The 27577-nt window shown below is 36.3% G+C and overlaps 1 protein-coding gene across 1 annotated transcript in view; it reads right to left on the reverse strand.

The window, feature by feature from the left end:
* The window catches only part of TINAG (tubulointerstitial nephritis antigen), a gene marked incomplete at its 5' end in the record, with an annotated part of 95827 nt that overhangs the window by 15163 nt on the left and 53087 nt on the right, over nt 1–27577 (reverse strand). Inside the window, one exon of the mRNA XM_081246920.1 lies at nt 21835–21958. Within this exon, the coding sequence (XP_081103046.1) occupies nt 21835–21958 (124 nt within the window). The remainder of the gene's footprint in view (nt 1–21834; nt 21959–27577) is intronic.

Below are 27577 nucleotides of genomic sequence, written 5' to 3' on the forward strand. Positions count from 1 at the left end.
TCCCCTCTTCGTATCTCACCGTCTGAAACTCTGCTAAAAATCTCCAAGACTACTGGTAAAAATCATAATGTAAATAAAGATAACTGTTGTAGAAAAGAGCATTTATGTAAAAATGTTCATATGCATATATTATTCTAGAAAATGGCTGTATGCCTAATGTGACATTTCTATATATACATGTACATATGGAAATCAAATTCTATATTCTCAGTACTGAGCCAATCTCAATGTAGCAGGTAACAGTTCATAAAATATACAGGCCTACAATACCTCGTTTTTTTTCTCTTGACTAAACCCAGTGACATAGATGTTACTAACATGTTCTATTTACTAACGAAATATCAAGACCTGTCCAAGATCACAGAATGTTGTTGAGCCAGCACTCCAAATTTCGTGTTCTTAATATGCCATATTGCTTCTCTTGTAAATATACAGTCCCCAACTACAGTGTGTTCTGAATGACATCAGTTTTATGTGGACAAAGTATATTGACCACAACTTTCATGCTCTTTGGTGGATTATGAGAAAATAATCCTGCCCACATCAATTCATTCCTAATATCCCAAATCTCAATGTCAGAATGGTATGCCATTGTATAAAAGAACATTCTGGAAGAGGTACAAATTTGTTGTTCAAATATTTTCAACATGTCCATTTGCCAGAAAGCTGTTTTTCATAGGGTATAAAATAGAATGATGGCACCACAGCATAGAAGTATTGCTTAAAGATGACAGATTTATTGTAAGGATCTCGGGGCATTCAAGAGAGTATGCAATAATGCATTTGGATCCTTTGGTACGAGAGTGAGGGAAGAAAAAAGTGATTTGGGAAATAGGAAAACACTAAAGAACACTTTTTCTTTATTTTGCTCCTGATGGAGACTAGGACTGGTAATTGCACTGACTGCCATGTCTTTTTTAGTTATCTATGCACAGAGCAGTGGACTGAAACACTTTTAGGGTTTCAAATATTCTAGGTGCTTTAACATGTAAGTTCAAACTGGTTCAGTTTTCAAAATCATTTTGTAGTTTTGTAATTGTACCTACCTCCTTGTAACTTTTCTAAAAAAGCTATCACCATTGAAAAAATTTACCAGTCATACTATGTGCCCCCAAATCTTCTAAGGTCATTATGTACTTCAAGCAGTGATCATATCTGAAACCTTGAGTTGCTCATTTTTTACTCATGGCTTTTATGACGATTTCAGGAAGCCTGTACCACTCAAGCAAACTTCCTTTCAGGCAGTCTGAACACTAGTTACTTTAGCTATTTACATGAAATACAAAATATCAATACAAGACTAAATCAGAAAAATTTAAGGAATTGTATGACTCCAAAACAATACAGGCAGGAGAGGATCCTCATATCTGAGATCCCACCAGACATGGTAAGAATTTGAGATCCGTCTTGCTTGAGGCACTAAGGAGTCTCATAAGAAAGAACTCCCAATCAAGAAAAAGGTATTCAGACATGACAAGCTCGATCCAGTAATTAAGCCCTCATCAAAAGCAAGGAAGAGCCATTGAGAGTATGATTTGTTCCCAGCCACTCAGGTATATCCAAACTTAGCTCCACACTGAATTCAGCTAAGTTTGGAGTTGGGGAAGAAGCAAGCCAGACTTGTTATTAAAACCTGATAGAGCTATTTCACTAAAAACTGTATATTCCATAAAACACTTTAATGATAATCAAATAGAGGGTAATACCAAAAGTGGATAAAGGTTTCTTTCCCACTTTGTAAGATATTTCTAACTTCCTGGGCTCCACTGCATTGAGAATGGTGCATGGGAAGACAAAGTAGTATAACAGAGGGAATTGGAAGACATACAGGCAAAATACACTGTGAAGTAAGTATTGCATTTATTATTAAGTCCATTTTAGATACCTCTAGGCACTCTCAGAAATACTGAGACATTGTTTTGGGTCATGAAGATCCACAACTGCATATGGGGTTAAGATTTACCAAAATGATGACTACACATAATTCCATTAACAGCAGATCAAAGACTAACTACACTGGACCCTTGAACAATATGGGTTTGAACTGTGTGGGTCCACTTATACAGGGGTTTCTTTAACTAAATACATACTACAGTACTATAGGGTCTGCAGTTGGTTGAATCCATGGATGAGGACTATGGAGTTAAAAAAGTTAAAAAGTTACATGCAGGATTCCAAATGTGTGGGTCGATGGCCCTAACCCCAGTGTTGTTTAAGGGTCAATTGTAATTCTAAGGAAACATTTCCTCACAAAGGAGGAGAGGCACTTCAGAATGTAGTTGTATAATTTTTCTTATTGTAGTATTATCAAATAAGTTAAAAGTGGACTAAACTACTTTATTTTGGAGATATCTAGGAAATACAAACTATCACTTTTGTTCAAATGACCATATTTTTCATATGTTCCTATATATTTTGTTATGATTATCTAAATAATATTTTAATGATATAATAGCATTACTATCTTGCAAATCTATCAACTCTTTGGAGTTGCTTTAAGTTTCTTTTCAAGAAGTACTGCTGTTTATTATAACCTTAAGATGCATTATTTTGAGCACCATTTTTAACCCAGGGAGAATGCCAGCATTAAAATTAATATAAACATTCCCAAAATGGACAGAAAAAGTTAATCAAGGCTTCAAATAAATGTGAGGGAGGAAAAGGAAAATAAGTCTGCTGAAGCTGATAGTTTCAGGGACTTGGATGCTTGTGAAAAAAATTATAAACAAAGGATGTTGACCTTTATGCAAAATTCAGTTAGAAAGAAAATACCACAGCTCATCATAGAAGCTAATGTTCAGTTCCCCTATGTTACAACCACTGTGACAAATGACAAGCAAGTTTCATCCATCAGAGGGTCTAATGTTTGCACTGAGACCTTCAGCTATCTTTTGTTTCCTCTATCTTATGTAGACTTTTCCTTAGATGGTAATCAAATATCCCAGAAAGTCGCAAAGGGGTGTTGTAGAAAAATAGGTGAGTGGGTTATTTTTTAAATACCCCAGGTTCTGAACGACTGGGAAAAATCACTTGACCACAGGTAATTTTTCATTGGTTTAAGAGTGAATTCATGTAATTAAAACCTTTATCCAAACAAAGATAAATGTTAACTAGTACAAAACAAGAGGACTACTATTATTCAGTTACAGAGAGAGTCCTTCTATTTTTGACCTATGAAGGGCATTTTTCCCATATATATACTTTCCTGAATTGTGGTACCCATTGTACTAACAGGTTGAAAATTTTAGAAATATGTATATATTTTCACAAATATCTTCTTGTCAGGCAGTGGGTGTCTTTAAGGACATGAGGATTTTCATTACAGTCATACTTGCTCTAAGCCTATGTACACACTTCTTTACTTCCATTATACCTCTTCATTTAGGACTATTCAAAAACATTTGTTTAGATGAACCAGAACCTTAGCCGTCTTCTGCCAAGATTGTTTCCTTAAACTTGTTCATCTAAAACAACTGTACAGGGACCCCCTGGTGGTGCAGTGGTTAAGAATCCGTCTGCCAATGCAGGGGACATGGGTCCAATCCCTGGTTCCGGGAAGATCCCACATGCCGCAGAGCAACTAATCCCATGTGTCACAGCTACTGAGCCTGTGCTCTAGAGCGTGTGCTCTGCAAAAGAGAAGCCAGCACAAGGAAGAGTAGACCCTGTTCGCCACAACTAGAAAAAACCCACACACAGCAACAAAGACCCAACACAGCCAAAAATAAATTAATTAAAAAAAAATAAAACGACTGTACCATAAGTTCACCAGCTGGAGAGACCTTAAGAGCAGCTGTTCTTGCCTTGAGGGATTCAACTGTCTATGAACTTATACTATTCATTTTTTTCTACCTCATTAAATTAAATCATTTCCACTATTTGTTAAGACACATTAATGCTCCTTTTCCTTACAATTTAGTGACTCCTGGGGAAATGCTGGTATTGGGAAACTTCAGGCAGCTTGCAGCTCATTACCATATTACCTGATGATGCCTGAGGAGTGACGGTTCCTACACTGAGTCTATTGCTACATCTCTCACTTCAAGCACATGATCACCTAAGCTCTTCCTTCTGAATTATTCTTATATGCTCATTTTTTAGGTAGTTCTGGAAACACTACTCCTTTGCATAATATTAAAAGTTTTTCTTGGAGATACCATAAATTCTGCAAAGTAAACATTGAAGAATGATGTAAGATTTTGTATGGCTAAGGTTATTCCCTTTGAAAAGGATGTTCTTTTCAGGCAACAGTGCTAAACAATACTAGACCTCTTAAAACCCTATTTTAAGCTCTGCCTAGATAGTAAAATCATTGGAACTGAATAAGTCCTTTGTATAAGACTTTAAAGGGTAATTTTTTTTCTCTTCCTTGGTTTTGTTTGATTTTGCCATTGAGGTCAATTTATACAATGTGGTCGTATTAGACATGGTAAATAAGAGAAAAGTGAATATACAATTTTCTTAAAGTAATATTGATATTCCTATAAATATCTCTTTTAATAATGAAAGTACAGCATCTCTTGTGTACTTCATCCATTTATTTCTGCCTTTATTCAGCAAACTGCTCTTTAGTACAAAGAAAATGTATCTTCTGCCTTCAAGAAGCTGATAATCTAATGGGAATGACGTTGGGAAATAAAAACACAAGTATAAAAATAATTTGAATTCTATAATTGCTACCTTTATAAAAGCATGTTTCACAATTTTTCTATGAGTTCCAGGTGAGGAAATTAACTGTGGAGGGCAAAGACAACTGCCTTCACAGAGTGGAGTAGAAATTCTTCAGGTGGAAATGGGAGTGTAGAATTGTAGGTACCGTAAGTGCAAAGTCACAAGAGAGCCATGAAAACCTCATCTCAGCCTATTTTTAGAGCAGCACTTGGTTCAGTGTGACTGAAGAACAAAGGTGGGAGTGGCTGGAAATAAAGTTAGAAAAGGAGATTTGGCTCAGCCCGTAAAGAGCACTCAAGGCTACCGAGCTTGGCATTTATAAAGTGGTGGTAAAGAGTCATCCACATATGGGATGTGACATGATCCAGATAGTTTTTCACAGAGACAACTCTGGTGTTAGCATGGGGATAGATTCCAAGGCGGGGGGGAGATTGAAAGCTTAAGATGAATATTTTCCTTAAAGCAAGACATAATGAAATGCTGAATAAGAATGTAAGCTCTCTCAAGCAAATGTTGATTCTTTTAACAACTGTGTCTCCAACATCTGGGATAGTGACTATCACACAGGCAACCCTCCATAGATATTTTTTGAGCAAGTACACTGGCAGTGGGAATGAAAAGGAGGGCACAGATTTGAGAGCTATTTTGAAGATAAAAGGGAGGAATTTATTGGCTAATTTATTATGACTGAAAGGAAGAAGAAGGAGTTAAGTTTGACTGCAGGATTTCAAGGTTGAATGAGTAGGGAGGTACATCAAATGTGGCAAATCTTGGGGTACACTTCTCACTATAGAGAGATGTGTTCCTGATGACCAGGTTGATTGATCATTGCCAAGACTGTAATTACAGAGTTGCTTCATCTTCTTTTGAGTGGTTCTGCATATAAACCTTTAAATTCATGGATTTTCAGGGTTTCTGACAGGAAAACCACTGAAGGAAACAAGGAAAGCTGATAATTAGAAATAATTGTGAAAGAGGCTTTATGCAGAGTGAGGAATTCTTCTGTGACAAGAACAATTATTTCTAACTCACATGTCAAGATCATATTTGCTTAGGAATCAACTTCTTTAAAGCAGATCTCACCTCCAGCTAAGAATTCGGAGTTACAAGAAGAAAAAAAAAATACTTTATATTGATGGTAGGTATATTACACCATAGCCCAATCATCTAGATCAAAATGTTGTAATGCTTCTGGTGATCTGTTACTTCTGGGGTCGCATCATGTACCCAATAGACTGACAAGAGGAATTCAAACTCATGTTTTCTGGGCAGACCAATTCCGTATTAGTGAATATAGATCCAGACAGATAAAAAGCAAAGTTTCTAAATAGTGGACATGTAAAGAAACTTGATGCAGTACAGACAACTAGAACAGGAAATTTTGGAGGAAAACAGGGAACAGATACATAAGAGAGCCTGATATGAAACTCCAACCCTTTTTATTAAGGAAATGAAAGTCAGATAGGATACAAGTATAAAGAAACCACCAGATGAGTTTCAAGTCAATAACAGTGATACGACTACTCTGGATATAGGATTTTACTTCTAAAGGTGAGACAGCAGATAGATGATTAGGTCCCTTTAACACAAAGATTTGAAAGATAACCACAGTAATAATGAAGCAGAGATACACAGGATTTTTTGTCTTATGAATGTTCTAGCAGAGACACTTAGTAACTTTATTCAAAAAAATACTCAGGCTTGCTGAGCATGGCAGTGTTGAATACGATGAGAGCCATCACAAAGTGCTAATTAATGCTAGATCAGAGATGAATGAAAATAGACAGCATGGGAAAGCAAAATAAAATGAGGATCTTACCCATTCCCCTTCACTTTCTACTGAAACAAAATGTACATTAAGCCAGGGTGCACTGAATCTAAGACTGGGTACTTTTATTGATGCATTCTGCCAAGGAGCTACAAACTTTATCATTGATTGAAGAAGTAGATGGAGATTTCTGAAAGATAATTATTTTGTATGAAAATGTCAGAGAAGATTGTGTGTATTGTGTGCTCCTCACTTATTAATCATCCAAACAACACTGTTTATTGAACTGCTGACATATTGCTTACACTACCCTCTCCTAATATTTCAAGAAGCAAAAAGATTGCTGAGTATACTATCACATTTAATTTGACCTATAAAAGGGATTATGGACGAAATTGATGACAAGGTTGTACCCAGTTTACGCTCTGGTCAGAATGATCTGCTGTGAAACTTGGAGAAACATCCCAGAATATGCGTTAAGATGTCCACACCATGTGCAATATACTGGGGAGAGATTGCAGGACCAAAACTATCCATCATCATCAATGACAAAGAACTAGGGTAATATCAAGTGATGACACCCCATGAGGGAAAACTTCAGCCCTTTGATGTTAGGAATAGAAATGGCTTTGTATTTTCTTATAAAATCTTAGCACTGAAAGGAGACTTCAGGGGTTGGAGTGTATGACTCACAGGCTAAATCTGGCCCACAGTCTGTTTGTTTTTTAGTTATTTTTTTTATTGATGTATAGTTGATTTACAATGCTGTGTTAGTTTAAGATGTACAGCAAAGTGACTCAGTTATGGAACAGTCAAGCTCATTCTTCTACATATTATCTATACCTACAAATGACAGAGTTGAATAGTTAAGACCATACAGTTCCCCAAATTAATCTGACTCTAATCCAATTTCTTTGCTTCATAGATAAGGCAACTAAAGCCCTAAGAGGTTAAGTAACAGTTCAAAATTATATGGTAAATGACTAAATTGTCACTAGTATCTAAGGAGCAACCTATAACATTAGCAACAAAAAGTAGGACCAGGAGAAGAAAGAAATGGATGGAGTCATTTCCAGCTGTGAAGATGAAGGGCATGACCAGCCTTGATTAATTTGCAGAAGATACCAAGAAGAAAGGGTCACACCTGAGAGAAGAGAAAGAGATAATGCCAGGGTTTACCTTTTGTATCTTCATAGAGGAGTCATGAAAGGTTTGGTAGGAGAAGGATTGTAGGCAACCATAGAAAGATAAAGCTGGTGATGGTGAACAAGATGGACTAAAATGAAAAAGTGTGTGGGGGAGGCAGAACAGCTTGGTCATGATAACAATATTCCAATCAGGATTGCATTCATCACATCCAACCAACTCATTTATATCCAAAAATGTAATGACCCTAATGATTAGAATCATGGGGATGGAAAAGAATAATATTTGATACATTTATTTTGAGGATCAAAGTAAATCAAATTTGTCACTTAGTATCAAAAATAGTACTCATTCATCATCTGTGAAATTCATTTTTTTTGCAACGTTTCCCCTTTTAGTGTAACATAGACTTGGCCCTACCTTCTCTTTGGTCATATTGAAGGAGTCCATCATATCCTACATGTTTCTATTCAGAGAAGACATTATAAATCACCACAGCAACACACGCCTTTTAAGAAAATCTCCCAGTTCATTCATTCATCAGAATTGTCCTGTAGATTATGTTTTCTGGAGCATAAGATAAAATCCTGATCCTAGATTCCAACATGGTAAGCTTGTATCATATACTTTCTAAAAATGTGCTGTGATTATCCTGAAAGTGCTCTCTCTTTCAAGGGACAACCAATCCACACTTCTTCCTGACAAAAGAAGTCAGAAGCCACTCTACTTCAGATTCCCAATATTCCTCCAACACCACCACACGTCAGGAAATTTACAAGCGTACAGTTTACCTAACCTCCATTGTGAATTTTATCATATTTGAAATTTTAAGGACAACACCTACCACAGAAGGTATTCGCTTTTAAAACAGAATCACCAAAAGTAATGTATTAAGCTGAATTTCGAAGATAACCCTGTACCAGGGACCAATGACGCTGCATCACACAGGCCCCCCAAATCTTAAGTATCTACAGACATTAAAACTCATCTTAGCAAGAAAGTAAAGTATACTTTCCCAATAACTGAAAGCCATACTTTTTGATATTATTACTAATAACAGTAAATATTTATTGAATGCTTCCATATATCAAGCATACAAGTACTGTGTATGCATGATCCCATTTATTCCTCACAAGCATCATTTTATCCCCAGGTTACAAAAGGCTAAACGCATCTCAGTAGATGGCAGCAGAAGATTTTTGATATAGATTGTCTGACTTCAACACACATACTCCTAACACTGTGTTGTGTCCCAGGGGTCTACTAAACAAGATTAGTATTGAAGTGGCTTGAGCTCAGCATCGATTCTGCAACTAGACAGCATGGGAATCTCTGGAAAATCTCTATCACTATACCCTCTTCTTTTTTTTTTTTTTTTTTTTTTTGCTGTACGCGGGCCTCTCACTGCTGTGGCCTCTCCCGTTGCGGAGCACAGGCTCCGGACACACAGGCTCCGCGGCCATGGCTCGCGGGCCCAGCCGCTGCGCGGCATGTGGGATCTTCCGGGATAGGGGCACGAACCCGCGTCCCCTGCATCGGCAGGCGGACTCTCAACCACTGCGCCACCAGGGAAGCCCTATACCCTCTTCTTTTACATTAGGTTATTGGGTAGATAAAATCCGGGTCCTTTACAGATCTTAGATGGATAAGATATTTTAAGTTTGAAAAGTAGTATATTCTTTAATCAATTTAATTAAATTATCCTTTTAATACTTCTTTTATTTTTAATAGTATTTACTACTAAAATACCTCAACCTGGTAATGAAAGTGAAATAAAACAACAGTTTAGCAGTCAAACAGTTTCATATTTAAAAGTTGCATTTAAGAAAGATATAGAAACCTTAGGATATAGGGAAGAGAAAAAAAGTTTTATAAAAATGAAATTCTTGAAAAATAGCATTTCTCTAAAGAAAAATAAGTGCAGGGTACTTAACAATAGTCTTTAAAAAATAAGAAAATTTATGTTATCTTCTTTATAAATAAAACATTCAAGTTCCAATTAAGTTGTTCTGAGTTTGTTTTAATCTCATTAGGAAAATAACTAGATAAATATTGAAAAAATGAGAGCAATGCAGCAATGTTAATACCATGTAATATTAAAATAAAGTGGTAGAAATTGAATGATAGACAGTGTGTATTTTGAACAGGGCACCTCAGAATCAAACCATAATAAATTTATGTAAGAATTTAATAAGCTATAAAAAATGTATTTCAAAGAGTAAGGAAGGAATGGATTATTTATTATGTGGTCTTGGTGCTTTTAGCTCAGAGTTTGGAGGAAAAAATTAGATCATCACCACACATCATCACCCAAATATCTTCCAGGTAGATCTTTGACTTAATTACTTTAGAAATACAACTATAAAATTTAGAATAAAAGTTAAAGTATTGCCCAGGTCAAAACCATTAAAAATAAATTTATGAAGCCAACAATAAACTGGGGTTTAGTCTTAAAAACGAAGACTCTGTTAGAAAAGCAAATAAAGGGCAAGAATAATGAGTTCATAGTAGAGGAAGTGCAAAGGCTTAATTAACATCCTAGTAACCTTTACTCCAGGGTCATTTCCTACTCTAGTCCTGACTTGTACATTCTCTAATGCACCTGCAAGCTCTTAGGTGAGGTTCCCCTCCTCTATGCTCTCTAACACTTTGATTCCATCTGTGCAAAACCAATGCACTTACATTATATGGGTTTTTTGTTTGTTTGTTTTTGTTTGTTGTAATTCTTGTAGATCAGTCAAGATGGCAGAGGAGAGAGACCCTGAGCTCACCTCCTCTCACATTGTATGTTTACAGGGCTGTTCTCACTACTAGATCGAAAACACTTCCAGGCCAGGCCAGTGTATGAACATGGTTTCCCAGAGCTCAGGTCTGCCACAATGTGTCAGGGGAAGAAAGATGACTTTTCCTTTTTGAATGGTATTCAGTTTTTGCTACTTGCTTTATAGCAGAAACTGTACAGTGGATCTAGTCTATTGAAATCCCATTTCTATTCTTTGGTGACAGTTTCTGCTCTCAGATTTACCCACATCTCAAAGTAGAATGACCCAGAACTAGGAGACTGAACTGAACTGAACATCACAGAATAGGGGGTAGAGAAATGCCACCTGGACACTTGGAACTTTCACTGTAAACCACACAATGTTGTTGTGAAGGCATATAAATTCATACAGAGATGATGGAGGACAGGGGGCGAGGGCAAACCCAGAGACGCTGAAGCAGTAAGACCAGGTGAGGCCCCAGGACAGGTTAGTAAATTATCATTAATAGCAGAATACCCCTAGACTGGGCTACCTTTTAGTCTCATTTTTCACTAGATTCCTCCTCACTCTACACTCAACCTATTTACCCTTTCCAATTTCTTAAGTAGGTCATATTCTCTCTCACTGTGAGATTGTCTATTTGCTGCTCACTTTTCCTGGGACATGCTCTTCTCTTGCCGTGTACTTTTAATAATTCCTACCTGCTTCACTCACCTCCACAGCAGGTGCTACCTCTTCCCACAAGTCTTCTCTGGCCCCAGAATTGGAGTTATGTGTCTTTCTATATGACTCACACCCTCACTACTCAATTTAAATTCCTATCCTATTTCCATCTCCACGCTTAAGACATTGTGCATCAGCATTGCTTATTCCTCTCTGTGTCCCGCTCTGTCTCCTTCTCTGCCTCCCTTCTCTCTCTCTCTCTCTCTCCCTCCCTTTCTATCTCTCCCACTTGCTTGAAAACAGGAGCAGGATACTTTTGCTATTGGTATTCTTAATGTCTAGCACACTACATGACTGACACATATTACATACTAAAAAAAGTTTCTTATTGAAAAATTAGGCAGAGGTCTTTATGTGCAGATTAAAGATGTGTGGTCAAACCAAGTGAGAATATAATTTTTAAATAAGAAAGAAAGGATATATTTATTTTTACCCTAAGGACACTTTTACTAAAAGAAAAACTATAGCAGTTTCTTGAGAAAACCTAGGTGATAAATAAACATTGAGTGAATCTTGACACTGGACTTTCCTTGTTCCTATATATATATATATGTATGTGTGTGTGTGTGTGTGTGTGTGTGTAATATTTATATAGAAATGTAGTATGGTTGGGCTTCCCTAGTGGTGCAGTGGTTGAGAGTCCGCCTGCCGATGCAGGGGACACAGGTTTGTGCCCCGCTCCGGGAAGATCCCACATGCCGCGGAGCGGCTAGGCCCGTGAGCCATGGCCACTGAGCCTGCGCGTCCGGAGCCTGTGCTCCACAATGGGAGAGGCCACAACAGTGAGAGGCCTGCGTACCGCAAAAAAAAAAAAAAAAAAAAAAAAAGGAATTGTAGTATGGTTTAAATAGTTATTTTGAAGTCAGAAGAACTTAAAAAGTTTTCTAAAACACTCTGTCTCTTATTTCTAGTAAAATGGAATAATAATTCCCATCTTATGAGGTTTTTTGAACAGGAGGATTGTGTGACAATACTACTTCAGTGATTATGGATATAGTTGGTACCAAATGCATTTATTAATTGATTCAATCTTGTAAAGCAGTAATTCTTAGAATTTCCCAATGAAGATTCTCTAAAAACTGAACACAATCACAGAGGGCCTGGGAGATGTAGATCAAGTCAGCTCTCCACAAACTCAAATTTGTGTCTCTGTTGTTTTTTTTTTATCTTTAAAATTTATGCAAATTTGGAATTCTGTTCCAAACTATAGCTCTATTTGTTCTCGTGTTATAATGTCACTGCCAAATCTTTTACACTTCCCAGCCTCATTTGCAGCTGGGTAGAGGCATGTGAATGAGTTTTAGCCAAATGAATGTGAATGGACTGGTAAGTGTCATTTCTGAGTCAAGGCTTTAAAAGAAGTGAATTTAAGAATCCCTCCTCATGCTCTTCTTCATTTTCCAGAGGCAGAATTAAATCAAAACATGTGACCCTAAGAGATGGCAGAGCCACAATGTAGAAAGAGCTTGGAGTCCCTGAAATCATATGGAAGAAAGCGACCCCAAATCTAGGATCTCCCATCTTGAACTAGTATATGAATAAGAAATAAACTTTTATTAAGATATTTGAATTATTAAATATTTTGTGTTTATTTATTGCAGCAGTTAGTGTTATTCAAAGCAGTGCACCTCAAGACCCAAATTAAATGTTTTTGCATTGTCTATACTAATTATCACATATTTATTTTCATTTTCTAAATAAGTGTAGTTGAAAGGTTCATTCTACTGTCGTGGACTTCACCATGCATTAAAAACCTCTAATTAAAACTTCTGCTTAGAACTTATCAATTTACCAAGGGTTAAACATAACAGAGCATGAAAGTTCAGGCTTACCATTCAGTGGTTATTCAGAAAAGAAGAAGGAAAAAAAGATGAATGGGGAAAAACAAGGGATGGCCCCAATAAAGCTATGTTAAGTAATTTGTAATCTCACTAAATAATGATTTATGCTCCTGGAGTCCTTGCTGTTTATATGTTTAGACAATATGGGGAAAATATATGAGAAATTTAACTCTGAAGCATTATTTTTTAAATTTTTATTGAAATATAGTTGATTTACAATGTTGCATTAGTACAGTAAAGTGAATCAGTTACACACACATATATATAAATATATAAATTCTTTTTTTTATGTTATTCAACCTAAATTTAATAAGTAGAAAAACCAGAATGTTAAACTTATTCTAACTTGTTTTTGTTTAGCATTCTTTCACTGCAATACGTGAAGAACAAAAGCAAACAAGAGAAATAAAAAACCTACAAGCAAACAAAATCAGAGAATATTTATGAAAAAAAGTACAATATTCACAGCTGTAAGTCATTTTCCTGATTTTATGCTACTTACTAGTAAATAAGAAGAGCTATGAATGATTTTGTATCAGTTTTTGACAAACTATGAGCCTAGAGTGGCCACTTATTTTTGTAAATAAAGTTTTACTGGGACTTGGCCACATCTAATTCATTTACTTATTATCTGTGGCTTCTCTGGAGTTCTAATGACAAAGTTTATTTGCAGCAGGAATGTATGCCTTGCCAAGCCTAAAATATTTTTAAAAAATTTTATTGGTGTATTGATTTACCTTGTTGTGTTAGTTTCAGGTGTACAGCAAAGTGAATCAGTTATACATATACATATATCCACTCCTTTTTTTTTTAGATTCTTTTCCCACATAGGCCATTACAGAGAATGCTGTACATATACAGCAGGTTCTTATTAGTTATCTATTTTATATATGATAGTGTGTATAGGTCAGTCCCAATCTCCCAATTTATCCTTCCCTCCCATCCTCTGTTAACCATAAGTTTGTTTTCTGAATTTGTAACTCTACTTCTATTTTGTAAATAAGTTCATGTGTACCCTTTTTTTAGATTCCACATATAAGCAATATCATATGATATTTGTCTGTGTCTGACTTACTTCACTCAGTATGGCAATCTCTAAGTTCATTTGTTGCTGCAGATGACATTATTTTGTTCTTTTTTTATGGCTAATATTCCTTTGTATATATGTACTACATCATCTTTATCCATTCCTCTGTTGATGGCCACTTATATATATTATTTTTTTAATTCTCTTCCATCATAGGTTATTACAAGACAAAGCATTATTTTTATAGTCTCTTGGGGGCAACTATCTTTAAATGGATAGATAGATAGATGATAGATACATAGATACATAGATGATAGATAGACAGACAGGTATCAAACATTTAGGATCTAAAAGCAGACAATGAATACTACAAGATAATTAGGCACTAACATATAAAATTATGACTTAGTCACTCTCTACCACTGTATTCATAATCTGTAAAATATTACCTCATTATTACATGATTACTTTTCTCTCACAAGCAATAAAAAGATTAAAAATCTAAAAGGTAAGGAAAAATAAGTTAGACAATCATAAAAATCACAGCGATTAGAATTACCATGGTCTCTAGTCTAATGATTTTTCTATTTTCTTTGAATCCATCAACCCTCTCTTTTCATCAGGATTATTAAGCTTTCACCATCTCAGCAACACTTAGGTCAATACTCATACCCTAAACCCCTTGTTTTTCTGACTCCTCATTGCACCCATCTGGAAAACTGTCCGTCTTGGATGAACTCAACTACCCACTTCTCTTTGCATCCACCCAAATGGCTGACTACAACTGCAGAAAACACATACAAGAGGGCAGAATGGTACCATTAGCAACACGAGGCAATTCCTGTAGGTTCGTTCCTGGGGCAACTCCCTCACCTAAACATCCAGAGGACGATTGCAAACCACCTCTATTCTCAAATTTCTGATCATGTATCTTCCCACCACCTCTTCCCTCTACAGATAACTTTACCTCCTGCTTCCTGGAGATTAAAAAAAAGAAGAAATCTGATAGGAATTTTCCTCAACCTACCATTATCTTAAATGTTAAAAGTTTCATTTAACTTCCTCTCTTCCTTCTCTCCTGATAAAATAGACTTGTAACTCAGTCTTTCTCTAAGACCCATGTCTTCACAGACTCTGGATCCCAACCTTACAGTTTCCCAGTTTTCTCGAAATATTACACTAGCCACTTTTGGGATGAATTGGGAGATTGGGATTGACATATATACACTAATATGTATAAAATAGATAACTAATAAGAACCTGCTGTATAAATAAATAAATAAATAAATAAAATTTAAAAATAAATAAAAATTAAAAAAAAAAAAAAACCTCACTGGCCTCTCCTTCGTTTTGTAGACTCATCATTTTCTAGCCAGTCATTGAAATACTGGATTTTCCCATGGCTTAACCTCAATCAGTCTTTCTTTTTTTTCTTACTCTGTTCAGTACCCTCCATCTTCAACCCCTGTCTCTACTATGACCTTGAGATCAGTATATCTACCTGTCTTCTCTGACATCTATCTGCATTTTTATGTCTCAAAGACATCTTGAAATTACCAGACCCAGTAGTGAATGCCTTCCCCACTTTGTTGTCCACATCGATTCCAAATCCACATCCCTTCTTCCAGCTTTTCTCTTTAAATATTTCTTGATCCACCAACCTATATCTCCCCAACTCTTTCACTATCTTACCAGGTCCAGGCTGTTGTCTTCTACTAGAATTACCAAGATTTGCCTTTTATATCACATTCTTTATAGTTAAAGCAACATTTTAAAAAATACAAAGAAAGATCATGCCACTTTCCTATTTAAATCTCTTCAGTGACTTCCCTTTGCTCTTAAGATCCTTAATGAAATACTTAACATCCTTGACTAAATTCTGTAAACTGGTCTACAAGTCCTTGCCTTCCAAGATTCAGCAAACACAGCACTCTTTGCATTCATATAGTGTTTTGTATCCTTCTGTCCACAGGGCCTTTACATAAGCTGCTCCCTTTGCCTGCTGCTAAACAACCTATAAATCTCAGCTCATACTTTTCTTCCTCAAGGGCATTTGGTGGATCCTCAAGTCCAGATCAAGTACTTTTTTCTTTTATTTATTTATTTATATTTATTTGGTTGTACTAGTTCTTAGTTGCATTAGGCAGTCTCCTTAGTTGTGGCACGTGGGCTTCTTGGTTGTGTCATGTGAACTCAGTTGCAGCATGCATGTGGGATCTAGTTCCCTGACTAGGGACCAAACCTGGGCCCCCTGTATTGGGAGTGCAGGGTCTTACCCACTGTATCACCAGGGAAGTCACTAGATCAAGTATTAAACATCCTCTTACCACTTTCTACCCTGCCTTTATGAAATGTGACATAACTTTACATTCTTGTGTGTTTTGGGTTAACATCTAGTTGCACTGTGATGGCAAGGACTTTTTTTTTCTCATCATGCCTACTATTCAGCACAGCACCAGGTACAACATGGGTTTTCTTTTAATTTTTGTTGAATATATAGAAAAGAGAAATACATAATTCATTCTATCTGTGCCCAATTTTAAGTCACATTATGGGTTTGCATCACAGTTTACAGAAATCTCTGACTTGAATTCTTAATGATTTACTCAAACCAAATAAATGCCTTCACAGTCATTTATTGGAAACATGCCCAGTTTCTATCACTTTGCAACATTTTAAATTTATTTTAGGGTGTTCAGTTTAATTTTAAAAAGTGCAATTCTCATTCACAATCTACTTGAAAACATTTTTGTTCTTCTTTCCTCTGTTCTTCTCAGACTGTTTTAATGTTTACTTTCCTTTTGGCCTCCATTTCCCAATTGTTTGTCTTCTCTCTCTCTGAGTCACTACTCAATATTTATGCATTAAAAATCTGATATTGTTGACACCAGACACACATACCCAAACTTTAGCACCAAAACTCTGGCCTTTTATAAAATACAATTGTATATGCCTAACAGCTATATATCAATTTGTAGAATATAAATTTGATGAAGACCAGGATCTGTATCTATTTTGTTTCCTGATGTATCCCTACATCTAAAACAACATCTGGAAGATAGAGGTACTCAATAAATGTTTGCTGAATAAATAAACTTTCACATAAAACGTTATTGAATGATGGCAAAAATATGTCCTAAAATGATTTTATTGTTCTCATCTGTAAAGATAGACTCAATCCTCAATAAAATTCTGTCAGACAAGCAGGATTGACGGTGATTTATCCCCATTATTTCCCTTAATTTTCTAAAATGTCTGACTGCTAGTTTTTTTGTTTTTGTTTTCATTTAAGTCATAGTGGTGATTCCTGGAATCATATGCAAATGTAAATGGCTTTAATGCACTGCTTTATAAACTTCCAAGTGAGGATTTCAAGAAAGCTCAGAACCTTTGGTGGACAGGGACACAAGATGAACTGCAATGTATAAAGAGATGTGGAATAGAACCATAACATTAAGAACATTGGCCATGATGAAAATTTTATATATCATATTTTTTTTATTATATGACACTCTTTTTTCCCCACATTTTAGCATCTCGAAAATTGAAATCAATCTAACAATCAATGGAGTTGTTTAGTATAATTGGTAATATTTTATTCTTATTATTGGTATATAAAATAATGCCATGTTTCAAAACATCTGGCATTTCTAATTCAATTAAATGCTTTTATGACTTCAGTATCCATAACGGGGGTAGACAGAGGTTGTGGAAAGAGAAGAGAGAGGAGTGAACTAAAATTATGAGGAACAAAGAAAGGCATTACAAATGTTTATCTACCTATTACTATTCTGTGTTTTATATATGTAAAACCCTATATGTATGGAAATATATGCCAGAAGCAGTTGTGAAAGTCTCTACCTTATTCCCTAAGCTCCTTAAGAGCAGGACTATGTATTAATCCTCCTTGTATTCCTCAGTGATGAGCATTCAATATAAGTTTAAATTTATTTGTTCAAGGAAGTTAAGTCTAATAACTTTGTCTTTAACAGAATGGACAGCAAATAGAATTTGTTGCGATAAATTTGTAAAGTACTTCTATGAAGTACATTAAGCTCTCTGGTAAGGAACATTAACTTACTTGGGCTATTTGATTCCTCTCTAATTCACTGATGCATTAATTTTCTGAATACAGTAATTACCCAATCAGGAATTACTAATAGAGAAATGAATTAAAATCTACTGCTCCAGGGCATTTAACAATGCCTAGGGGACCTAAAATATTTCTGAAAAATAAACAAATTCTCCAGAAGTTGCTTGCCTACTAGCAGAATTAACCTTGTTAATTGTCACACGTGAGGTTTATAAATGTCTCAATCTGCTAGGAGTTTATAAAAGTGAACACATTACTGCAACTGACACACTGAACACAGAAAATATACAAACAGTGCAGAGTGATTAAATAGAAACATATTCATAACTTGTTCAACCTCAGCATGAATAAATTTAGAAGTAGAATGAAGAAAACATGACCAGCATGTTTAAATACATGATAGAGATGATAAAGGATCAGTTCTGATAAATCAAGGAAGGCACCACATCAATGTTGCCATTTCCAGAGTTCTCTGAATGATAGGAAAAATTATTTCAATCACCAAGTGTATGGGAAAATTTTTTTCCAAATCATGGATATTACTAGAGAAAACAAAAATTGATAATGAAACATACATAGGAAGGAGAGGTTTAGAAGATATATGACTTTCAAACTGAAGGGAAACAGAACTCAGGTGGCACTGAATTCCCAGTTCCAGTGGCAGTATAAAGGCATTTTTATTCCATTTGCCTTCCTGAAAAGTCACTGAACAGCTAAGAAGGGGAAAACAAAATAAAACAAAACAAGTTTTAAAATCTCAGTAGTACCTTCCTTCTATATTTAGTAAACCAGGCAAACAGCCACAATCCACCCCCCCCCCAAAAAAAAACAACTTTGAGGAATAATGGAAAAAAACACATTTTGTTCTGTATCAAAGCAAAAGTAGATTCTGAGAACAAGACTCACCGCAACCCTCTCCCCCTGCCCCCCAGACCTGAATAGGAATTTTTTCCCTTTAAAAGTATGTGCGACAATCCAGAACTATTCCCTCAAGCTGTTTATAGCAAGGGTCATGAGCAAGGGTAGGTGATCAGACTGTCAGTCCCTCCCCATCCCACCCTGTGGGGATCAGCTGAAGAAGAAGTCACACTGGGAGCCCACTGGGCTGTCCAAGTCCTGGCCAAGCCACCAGGGGCAATGGTTGAAAGATGAAGGTGAAGCAAAAAGGAAAGGCAAAGGGTAGCACATGACAGCAAAGATCACTGGAGGGCATTTATTGTGAGTCCCACAAAGCTCTCTGGGCTGAGAAATAGGGGCAGAGTTAATCAGATGAGCGTGGGTCCAAGAATTACAAACCAATCGAAGCTGAGCAGCTGCCTCATTGAAAGATGAGTATCAGACTAGAACTAGTATAGAGCATGCTAAAAAAAAAATTCATTATTTGAATAGAAAAATCCTGAGGTGTATGAAGGACCAGGATTGTATGCTTTGGCTACTTCAGCCAATAAGATAGACACCTGCTCTCACAGAGCTTCATTCTAGTAAGGGAGACAGACAATACACAATCATCAAAAGCTTATTAACTTAGTATGTTAGAAAATGATCATTGTTATGGAAACAATTTAAAATAGATCAGGTGAGGGAGATCAGAGGTGCTGAAGCAGAGGGCAGGTGGCAGTATTAAATAGGACAGTCAGGGATGCCACGTTGAGAAGATGAGATCTGTGCGAAGACTAAATGGAGACACAGACACTAAGGAATCAGATGTCTGATAAAGGAACAGTGTAGGCACAGGGAAAGACTCTGGGTGTGGGTGTCTGAAACATAATGGAGCAGGAGATCAGGAAGAACAAGGTACAGGTGAACAGAAATTGAGATCAGATCACTTTCTAACTTTTTATTGTAGGGTTCTGAGCAAAGGAGTGATGAAATCTGACTAATGTTCTAAAAGAACACACTGATTTCTCTGTTGAGAATAGACTATCCAGGGCAAACTTAAATGCAAGAGGAACTGTTAGAAGGCTTCTCCAGTAACCCATGTACAAAATGATGGGTAATGGTGGTTCAGGCAAGGGTGGAGATAATTTAGATGGTGAAAAGTTGTTGGATTCTGGATATAAGTTAAAAGAACCAACGGAGTTTCCAACATCTTAAGAGTGAGTGGTGAGGAGAATAAAGGATGATTCTAAGGTTTCCAGTGAGAGCACATGGAAGGATGGTATGGTCATCAGCTAAGAAGGAGATGGTAGATACTGTGTAGCAAGTGTAAAGGGGGAGATCATGGGGTCTGTTTTGGAAGCACTGAATGTGAACCATCCATTAGGTACCCAGGTGGAGGTGTCCAGGAGGCTGTGAAATGGATGAGTCTGGAGGTCAGGATCAGATCTGGGATGGAGATATAAATTCAGCCAGTGTCAGGGTTTGATGGGACTCAAAGCCAGGATGAGCTCAGAGACCGATGACTTCACCAGGGAATAAGTGAGGGGAGAAGGGACTAAGACCTCAGTCTGGGGCTCTCCAAAATGAAGTATGGAAGTACAGAAAAAGGAAAAAGGAGAGCAAAGAACCTTGAAAAGTCATGGCAGTAAGGAAAATCCAGAAGGAGGGGACAGGTAGGTCTGTATTCTGACAGATGAATATAACAATGGGGACGGTGCTGAGAACCCTGACCCAGATATTTTTGTGAAGAGGAGGAAGGAAGTAAAAAAAAATGATTGGAGATGTTTAAGAAAAAATGGGCAGAGAAGAAGTGAAGAAAGTGAGTACAGACGAGTCTCGCTAAGAATTTACTGTATGGAAAGAACATAAAAGGAATGTAGAGGAAGTGAAGATGAGAGAAAGTGTTTTTGTTGTTTTGTTTGTTTTTCATAATGTCTGAGAAATAATGGCACGTTCCTATGGTGGGAAAAATAAAATTTATTACAGAGAAGAAAACGGGAAAATTGCCTCTGAATATTCTTGAATATGGAGAGAGGTTGAGGTCTACACTATAGCAAGAAGGGTTTAGATAGGATCAGAGAAGGTTCAACTCCATGAAAAGTTGGAAGAAAGGGAGGAGTACTTATGGGAAGACTGTGTGATGCTGGGAGCTGTTTTCTGATTGCTTGAATTTCTTTGGTGAAATACAATGCAAGGTAAGAGCACAAGGTCACATTATTGGTGATTCAAGATAAAAGGAAAAATTTTGATATCATCACCTGATGACTGGGACAGTAAGCATTTCATCTGAAGTGGAATGAGATATGAGAAAGAGCTTGGAGACTGGGCAGAGTCAGAATGAGATTGAAAAAGTGGTCCCCAAGGGCTACACTCTCTGAATAGGGTCTATTTGTGAGATGACTTACTCTTGAAATGCAACCAAATTTTGAACCTCTTTCTTGCTCTTGCAGAGATGAATGTATTTGACTCACAAGTTTGATAAACTTCATTTCTCACATAAAAATAAAAAATAATCTTACATCGAATGAAATGTGACCCTCCCCTCTCTTCTTGCTTAATTTCTACCATTTGTTATTCCATCCAAAACCTTCTCCCCAAATCCTGATACACCGTGGTTTTGTACCCTTTCCTCGATTATTCCATATGCAGAAACTATTCCAGTAATCAATGTCCCTTACCCATAGAACAGATTCTTAGGATGGATTCCCAAGTGAGAGACAGAATTTCCTTTCCCAAAATATTGTTATTTTTTCACCAGACTTTAAAATACTGATTAACTAATGTCAATGCTTTTATAATTTTTAATTTGTATAAGAATCTCTCATACCAAGAGGAATTCCAGCACCTAAATGCACACTACATACTCTTATTTTCAGTTTTATTTTCCAAAAGCATTCAATGAAGAATTTAAGAAAGTGACTTACCCAGTGAGTTTGACTGCATGTGTACGAAGCTTTCGATATTTTTCTGATTCTTCATTTGTGCCGGTAACATGTCTATATATCCCTGTCTTATAATTGAAGAAATCCTCATGGACTTGCATTATGGCTAAAATACAACACAACAGGATAAATGACACAATTTTAAACCATTATCTTTAAACACTTCCAGAAATTCTCACAGAACAGTCAATGAGAAAATTGCTAGGGGTAGAATCTTAAGAAGGAATTTTGCAGTTCTGCCTAATTTTCTTTCCTACTTAATTGGCTGCAATAGTTTCCTGTTCTCTTATAAAAATAACTTTCAGCTACTTAGAATGTGACTTAAGGTCACATTATACATTTAGAATGCCATCTATTTTTTTAATAGATCTTTATTGGAGTATAATTGCTTCACAATACCATGTTAGTTTCTGTTGCACAAAAAAGTGTATCAGCCATATACATACACATGTCTCCATATGCCCTCACTCTTGACCCTCCCTCCCACCCTCCCTATCCCATCCCTCTAAGTCATGGCAAAGCACTGAGCTGATCTCCCTGTGCTATGCTGCTACTTCCCACCAGCCAACTATTTTATAATCGGTAGTGTATATATGTCGATGCTACTCTCACTTCACCCCAGCTTTGCCCTCCTACCTCATGTCATCAAGTCCACTCTCTATGTCTACCTCTTTGTCCCTGTCCTGCAACTAGGTTCATCAGTACCATTTTTATTTGTTAGATTCCATATATATGCATTACCATACGGTATTCATTTTTCTCTTTCTGACTTACTTCACTTTGTATGACAGACTCTAGGTCCATCCACCTCGCTACAAATAACTCAATTTCATTTCTTTTTATGGCTGAGTAATATTCCTTTGTATATATGTGCCTCATCTTCTTCATCCATTCATCTGCTGATGGATATCTAGGTTGGCTCCATGTCTTGGCCATTGTAAATAGTGTTGCAATGAACATTGTGATGCATGTCTCCTTTTGAATTATGGTTTTCTCAGGGTATATACCCAGCAGTGAGATTGCTGTGAATATGGTAGTTCTATTTTTAATTTTTTAAGGAACCCCCATACTGTTTACTATAGTGGTTGTATCAATTTACATTCCCACCAACGGTGTAGGAGGGTTCCCTTTTCACCACACTCATTCTAGCATTTATTCTTTCTAGCTTTTTTGATAATGGCCATTCTGACTGGTGTGAGATGATACCTCATTGTAGTTTTGATTTGCATTTCTCTAATAATTTGTGATGTTGAGCATTTTTCATGTGCCTCATGGCCATCTGTATGTCTTCCTTGGTGAAATGTCTATGTAAGTCTTCTGCCCACTTTTTAACTGGATTGTTTCGTTTTTTGATATTGAGCTCCCGGAGCTGTTTGTATATTTTGGAGATTAATCTTTTGTCAGTTGCCTCATTTTCAAATATTTTCTCCCATTCTGTGGGTTGTCTTTTTGTCTTATTTATGGTTTCCTTTGCTGTGCAAAAGCTTTTAAGTTTAATGAAGTTCCATTGTTTATTTTTGTTTTTATTTCCATTACTCTAGGAGGTGGGTCCAAAAAGATCTTGCTGTGGTTTATGTCAAAGAGCATTTTTCCTATGTTTTCCTCTAAAAGTTTTATAGTGTCCAGTCTTACATTTAAGTCTTTAATCCATTTGGAGTTTATTTTTGTGTATGGTGTTAGGGAGTGTTCTACTTTCATTCTTTTACATGTAGCTGTCCAGTTTTCCCAGCACCACTTATTGAAGAGGCTGTCTTTTCTCCATTGTATGTTCTTGCCTCCTTTGTCGTAAATTAGGTGTCCATATGTGCGTTGGTTTATCTCTGGGCAGTCTATCCTGTACCATTGATCTATATTTCTGTTTTGGGGCCAGTACCATATTGTCTTGATTACTGTAGCTTTGTGGTATAGTTTGAAGTCAGGGAGCCTGATTCCTCCAGCTCCGTTTTCCTTTGTCAAGATTGCTTTGACAATTCGGGGTCTTTCCTGTTTCCATACGAATTATAAGATTTTTTGTTCTAATTCTGTGAAGAATGTCATTGGTAGTTTGATAGGGATTGCACTGAATATGTAGATTGCTTTGTGTAGTATAGTCATTTTCACAATATTGATTCCTCCAATCCAAGAACATGGTATATTTCTCCATCTGTTTATGTCATCTTTGATTTCTTTCATCAGTGTTTTATAGTTTTCTGAGTACAAGTCTTTCACGTCCTTAGGCAGGTTTATTCCTAGGTATTTTATTCTTTCTGTTGCAATGGTAAATGGGAGTGTTTCCTTAATTTCTCTTTCTGATTTTTCATTGTTGGTGTATAGGAATGGCAGAGATTTCTGGGCATTAATTTTGTATCCTGCAACCTTACCAAATTCATTAATTAGTTCCAGTAGTTTTCTGGGACATCTTTAGGATTCTCTATGTATAGCATCATGCCATCAGCAAATAGTAACAGTTTTACTTCCTCTTTTCCAACTTCTAGTCCTTTTATTTCTTTTTCTTCTCTGATTGCTGTGGCTAGGACTTCCAAAACTATGTTGAATAATAGTGGTGAAAGTGGACATCCTCATCTTTTTCCTGATCCTAGTGGAAATACTTTCAGTTTTTCACCATTGAGTATGATGCTCGCTGTGGTTTGCCATATATAGCCTTTATTATGTTGAGGTAGGTTCCCTCTATGCTCATTTTCTAGAGAGTTTTTGTCGTAAATAGTATTGAATTTTGTCAAAAGCTTTTTCTGCATCTATTGGGATGATCATATGGTTTTTATCCCTTAATTTGTTAATGTGGTGTATCACAGTGATTGACTTGTGTATATTGAAGAATCCTTGCATCCCTGGGATAAATCTCACTTGATCATGGTATATGATCCTTTTAATGTGCTGTTGGATTCTGTTTGCTAGTATTTTGTTGAGGACTTTTGCATCTATGTTCATCAGTGATATTGGTCTATAATTTTCTTTTTTGTGATATCTTCTTCTGGTTTTGGTGTCAGGGTGATGGTGGCTTCATTGAATGAATTTGGGAGTGTTTCTCCCTCTGTAATTTTTTGGAAGAGTTTGAGAAGTGTCATTGTTAGCTCGTCTCTAAATGTTTGATAGAATTTGCCTGTGAAGCCATCTGGTCCTGGACTTTTGTTTGCTGGAAGATTTTTAATTATGATTTCAATTTCATTACTTGTTATTGGTCTGTTTATATTTTCTAATTCTTCCTGGTTCAGTCTTGGAAAATTGTACCTTTCTAAGAACTTGTCCATATCTCCATGGTTGTCCATCTTATTGGCATATAGTTGTTTATAGTAGTCTCTTGAAATCCTCTTTATTTCTACAGTGTCAGTAGTGATTTCCCCTTTTGCATTTCTAATTTTATTGATTTGCATCCTCTCCTTTTTTTTCTTAATGAGTCTGGCTAAGGGTCTATCAATTTTGTTTATCTTCTCGAAGAACCAGCTTTTAGTTTTATTGATCTTTGCTATTGTTTTCTTTGTTTCTATTTCATTTATTTTTGCTCTGATCTTTATTCTTCCTTCTATTGACTTTGGGTTTTCTTTGTTCTTCTTTCCCTAGTTGTTTTAAGTGTAGGGTTACATTGTTTATTTGTGATTTTTCTTGTTTCTTGAGGTGAGATTGAATTGCTGTCAACTTCCCTCATAGAACTGCTTTTGCTGCATCCCATAGGTTTTGGGTCATCATGTTTTCATTGTCATTTGTTTCTATGTATTTTTAAATTTTCTTCTTTGATTTCTTCGGTGATCTCTTGGTTATTTACTAGTGCACTACTTAGCCTGCATGTATTTGTGTTTTTTACAGTTTTTTCCTGCAATTGATTTCCAATCTCATAAAGTTGTGATCAGAAAAGATGCTTGATATGATTTCAATTTTCTTAAATTTTCTGAGGCTCGATTTTTGACCCAAGATGTGATTTATCTTGGAGAATGATCCATGTGCACTTGAGAAGAAAGTGTATTCTGACACTTTTGGGTGGAATGTTCTATAAATAGCTATTAGTTCTATCTGGTCTATTGTATCATTTAAAGCTTGTTTTTCCTTATTTATTTTCTGTTTGGATGATCTGTCCATTAGTGTAAGTGTGGTGTTAATGTCCCCTACTATTATTGTATTACTGTCAATTTCTTCTTTCATGGTTGTTAGCATTTGCCTTATGTATTGGGGTGCTCCTATGTTGGGTGCATAAATATTTATAGTTGTTATATCTTCTTCTTGGATTGATCCTATGATCATTATGTAGTGTCCCTCCTTATCTCTTGTAACAGTCTTTATTTTAAAGTCTACTTTATCTGATATGAGTGTTGCTACTCCAGCTTTCTTTTGTTTCCATTTGCATGGAATATCTTTTTCCATCCCTTCATGTTCAGTCTGTATATGTCCCTAGGTCTGCAGTGGGTCTCTTGTAGACAGCATATATATGGGTTTTGTTTTTGTATCCCTTCAGCCAATCTGTGTCTTTTAGTTGGGGCATTTAATCCATTTACATTCAAGGTTATTGTCGGTATGTATGCTCCTATTACAATTTTCTTAACTGTTTGGCGTTTGTTTTTGTGGGTCTTTTTCTTCTCTTGTGTTTCCCACTTAGAGAAGTTTCTTTATCATTTGTTGTAAAGCTGCTTTGGTGGTGCTGAATTCTCTTAACTTTTGTTTGTCTGAAAAGATTTGACTTCTCTATCAGATCTGAAGGAGATCCTTTCTGGGTAGAGTAATCTTGGTTGTATATATTTCTCTTTCATCACTTTAAGTATATATTGCCACTCCCTTCTGGCCTGCAGAGTTTCCACTGAAAAATCAGCTGTTATCCTTATGGGGATTCCTTTGTATGTTATTTTTTGTTTTTCCCTTGCTGCTTTTAATATTTTTTCTTGGAATTTAATTTTTGCTAGTTTGATTAATGTGTGTCTTTTTGTGTTTTTCCTAGGGTTTATCCTTTATGTAACTCTGTGCTTCCTGGACTTGGGTGACTATTTCCTTTCTCATGTTAAGGAAATTTTCCAGTATAATCTCTTCAAATATTTTCTCAGACACTTTCTTTTTCTCATCTTCTTCTGCGACCCCTATAATTCAAATATCGGTGCATTTAGTGTTGTCCCAGATGTCTCTGAGCTTGTCTTCAATTCTTTTTATTCTTTTTTTTTTTTTTTTTTTTTTGCGGTATGCGGGCCTCTCACTGTTGTGGCCTCTCCCATTGCGGAGCACAGGCTTGGGACACACAGGCTCAGCGGCCATGGCTCACAGGCCCAGCCACTCCGTGACATGTAGTATCTTCCCGGACTGGGACACGAACCCATGTCCCCCACATTGGCAGGCGGACTCTCAACCTCTGCACCAACAGGGAAGCCATCTTTTCATTCTTTTTACTTTATTCTGCTCCTTGGCAGTTATTTCCACCATTTTGTCTTCCAGCTCACTTATTTGTTCTTCTGCTTACATTATTCTGTTATTGATTCCTTCTGGTGTATTCTTCATTTCAGTTATTGTGTTGTTCACCTCTGTTTGTTTGTTCTTTCGGTCTTCTAGATCTTTGATAAACATTTCTTGTATTTTCTCAATCCATGCTTCCATTCTATTTCTGAGATTCTGGATCATCTTTACTATCATTACTTTGAATTCTTTTTCAGGTAAATTGCCTATTTCCCTTCATTTACATGGTCTTATAGATTTTTACCTTGCTCCTTCATCTGTGACATAATTTTTTGCTGTCTAATTTTTTTTTTTTTTTAAT

This window comes from Mesoplodon bidens (assembly GCF_964165515.1).
Source record: "Mesoplodon bidens genome assembly, chromosome: 10".
NCBI classification, from domain to species: Eukaryota; Metazoa; Chordata; class Mammalia; order Artiodactyla; family Ziphiidae; genus Mesoplodon; species Mesoplodon bidens.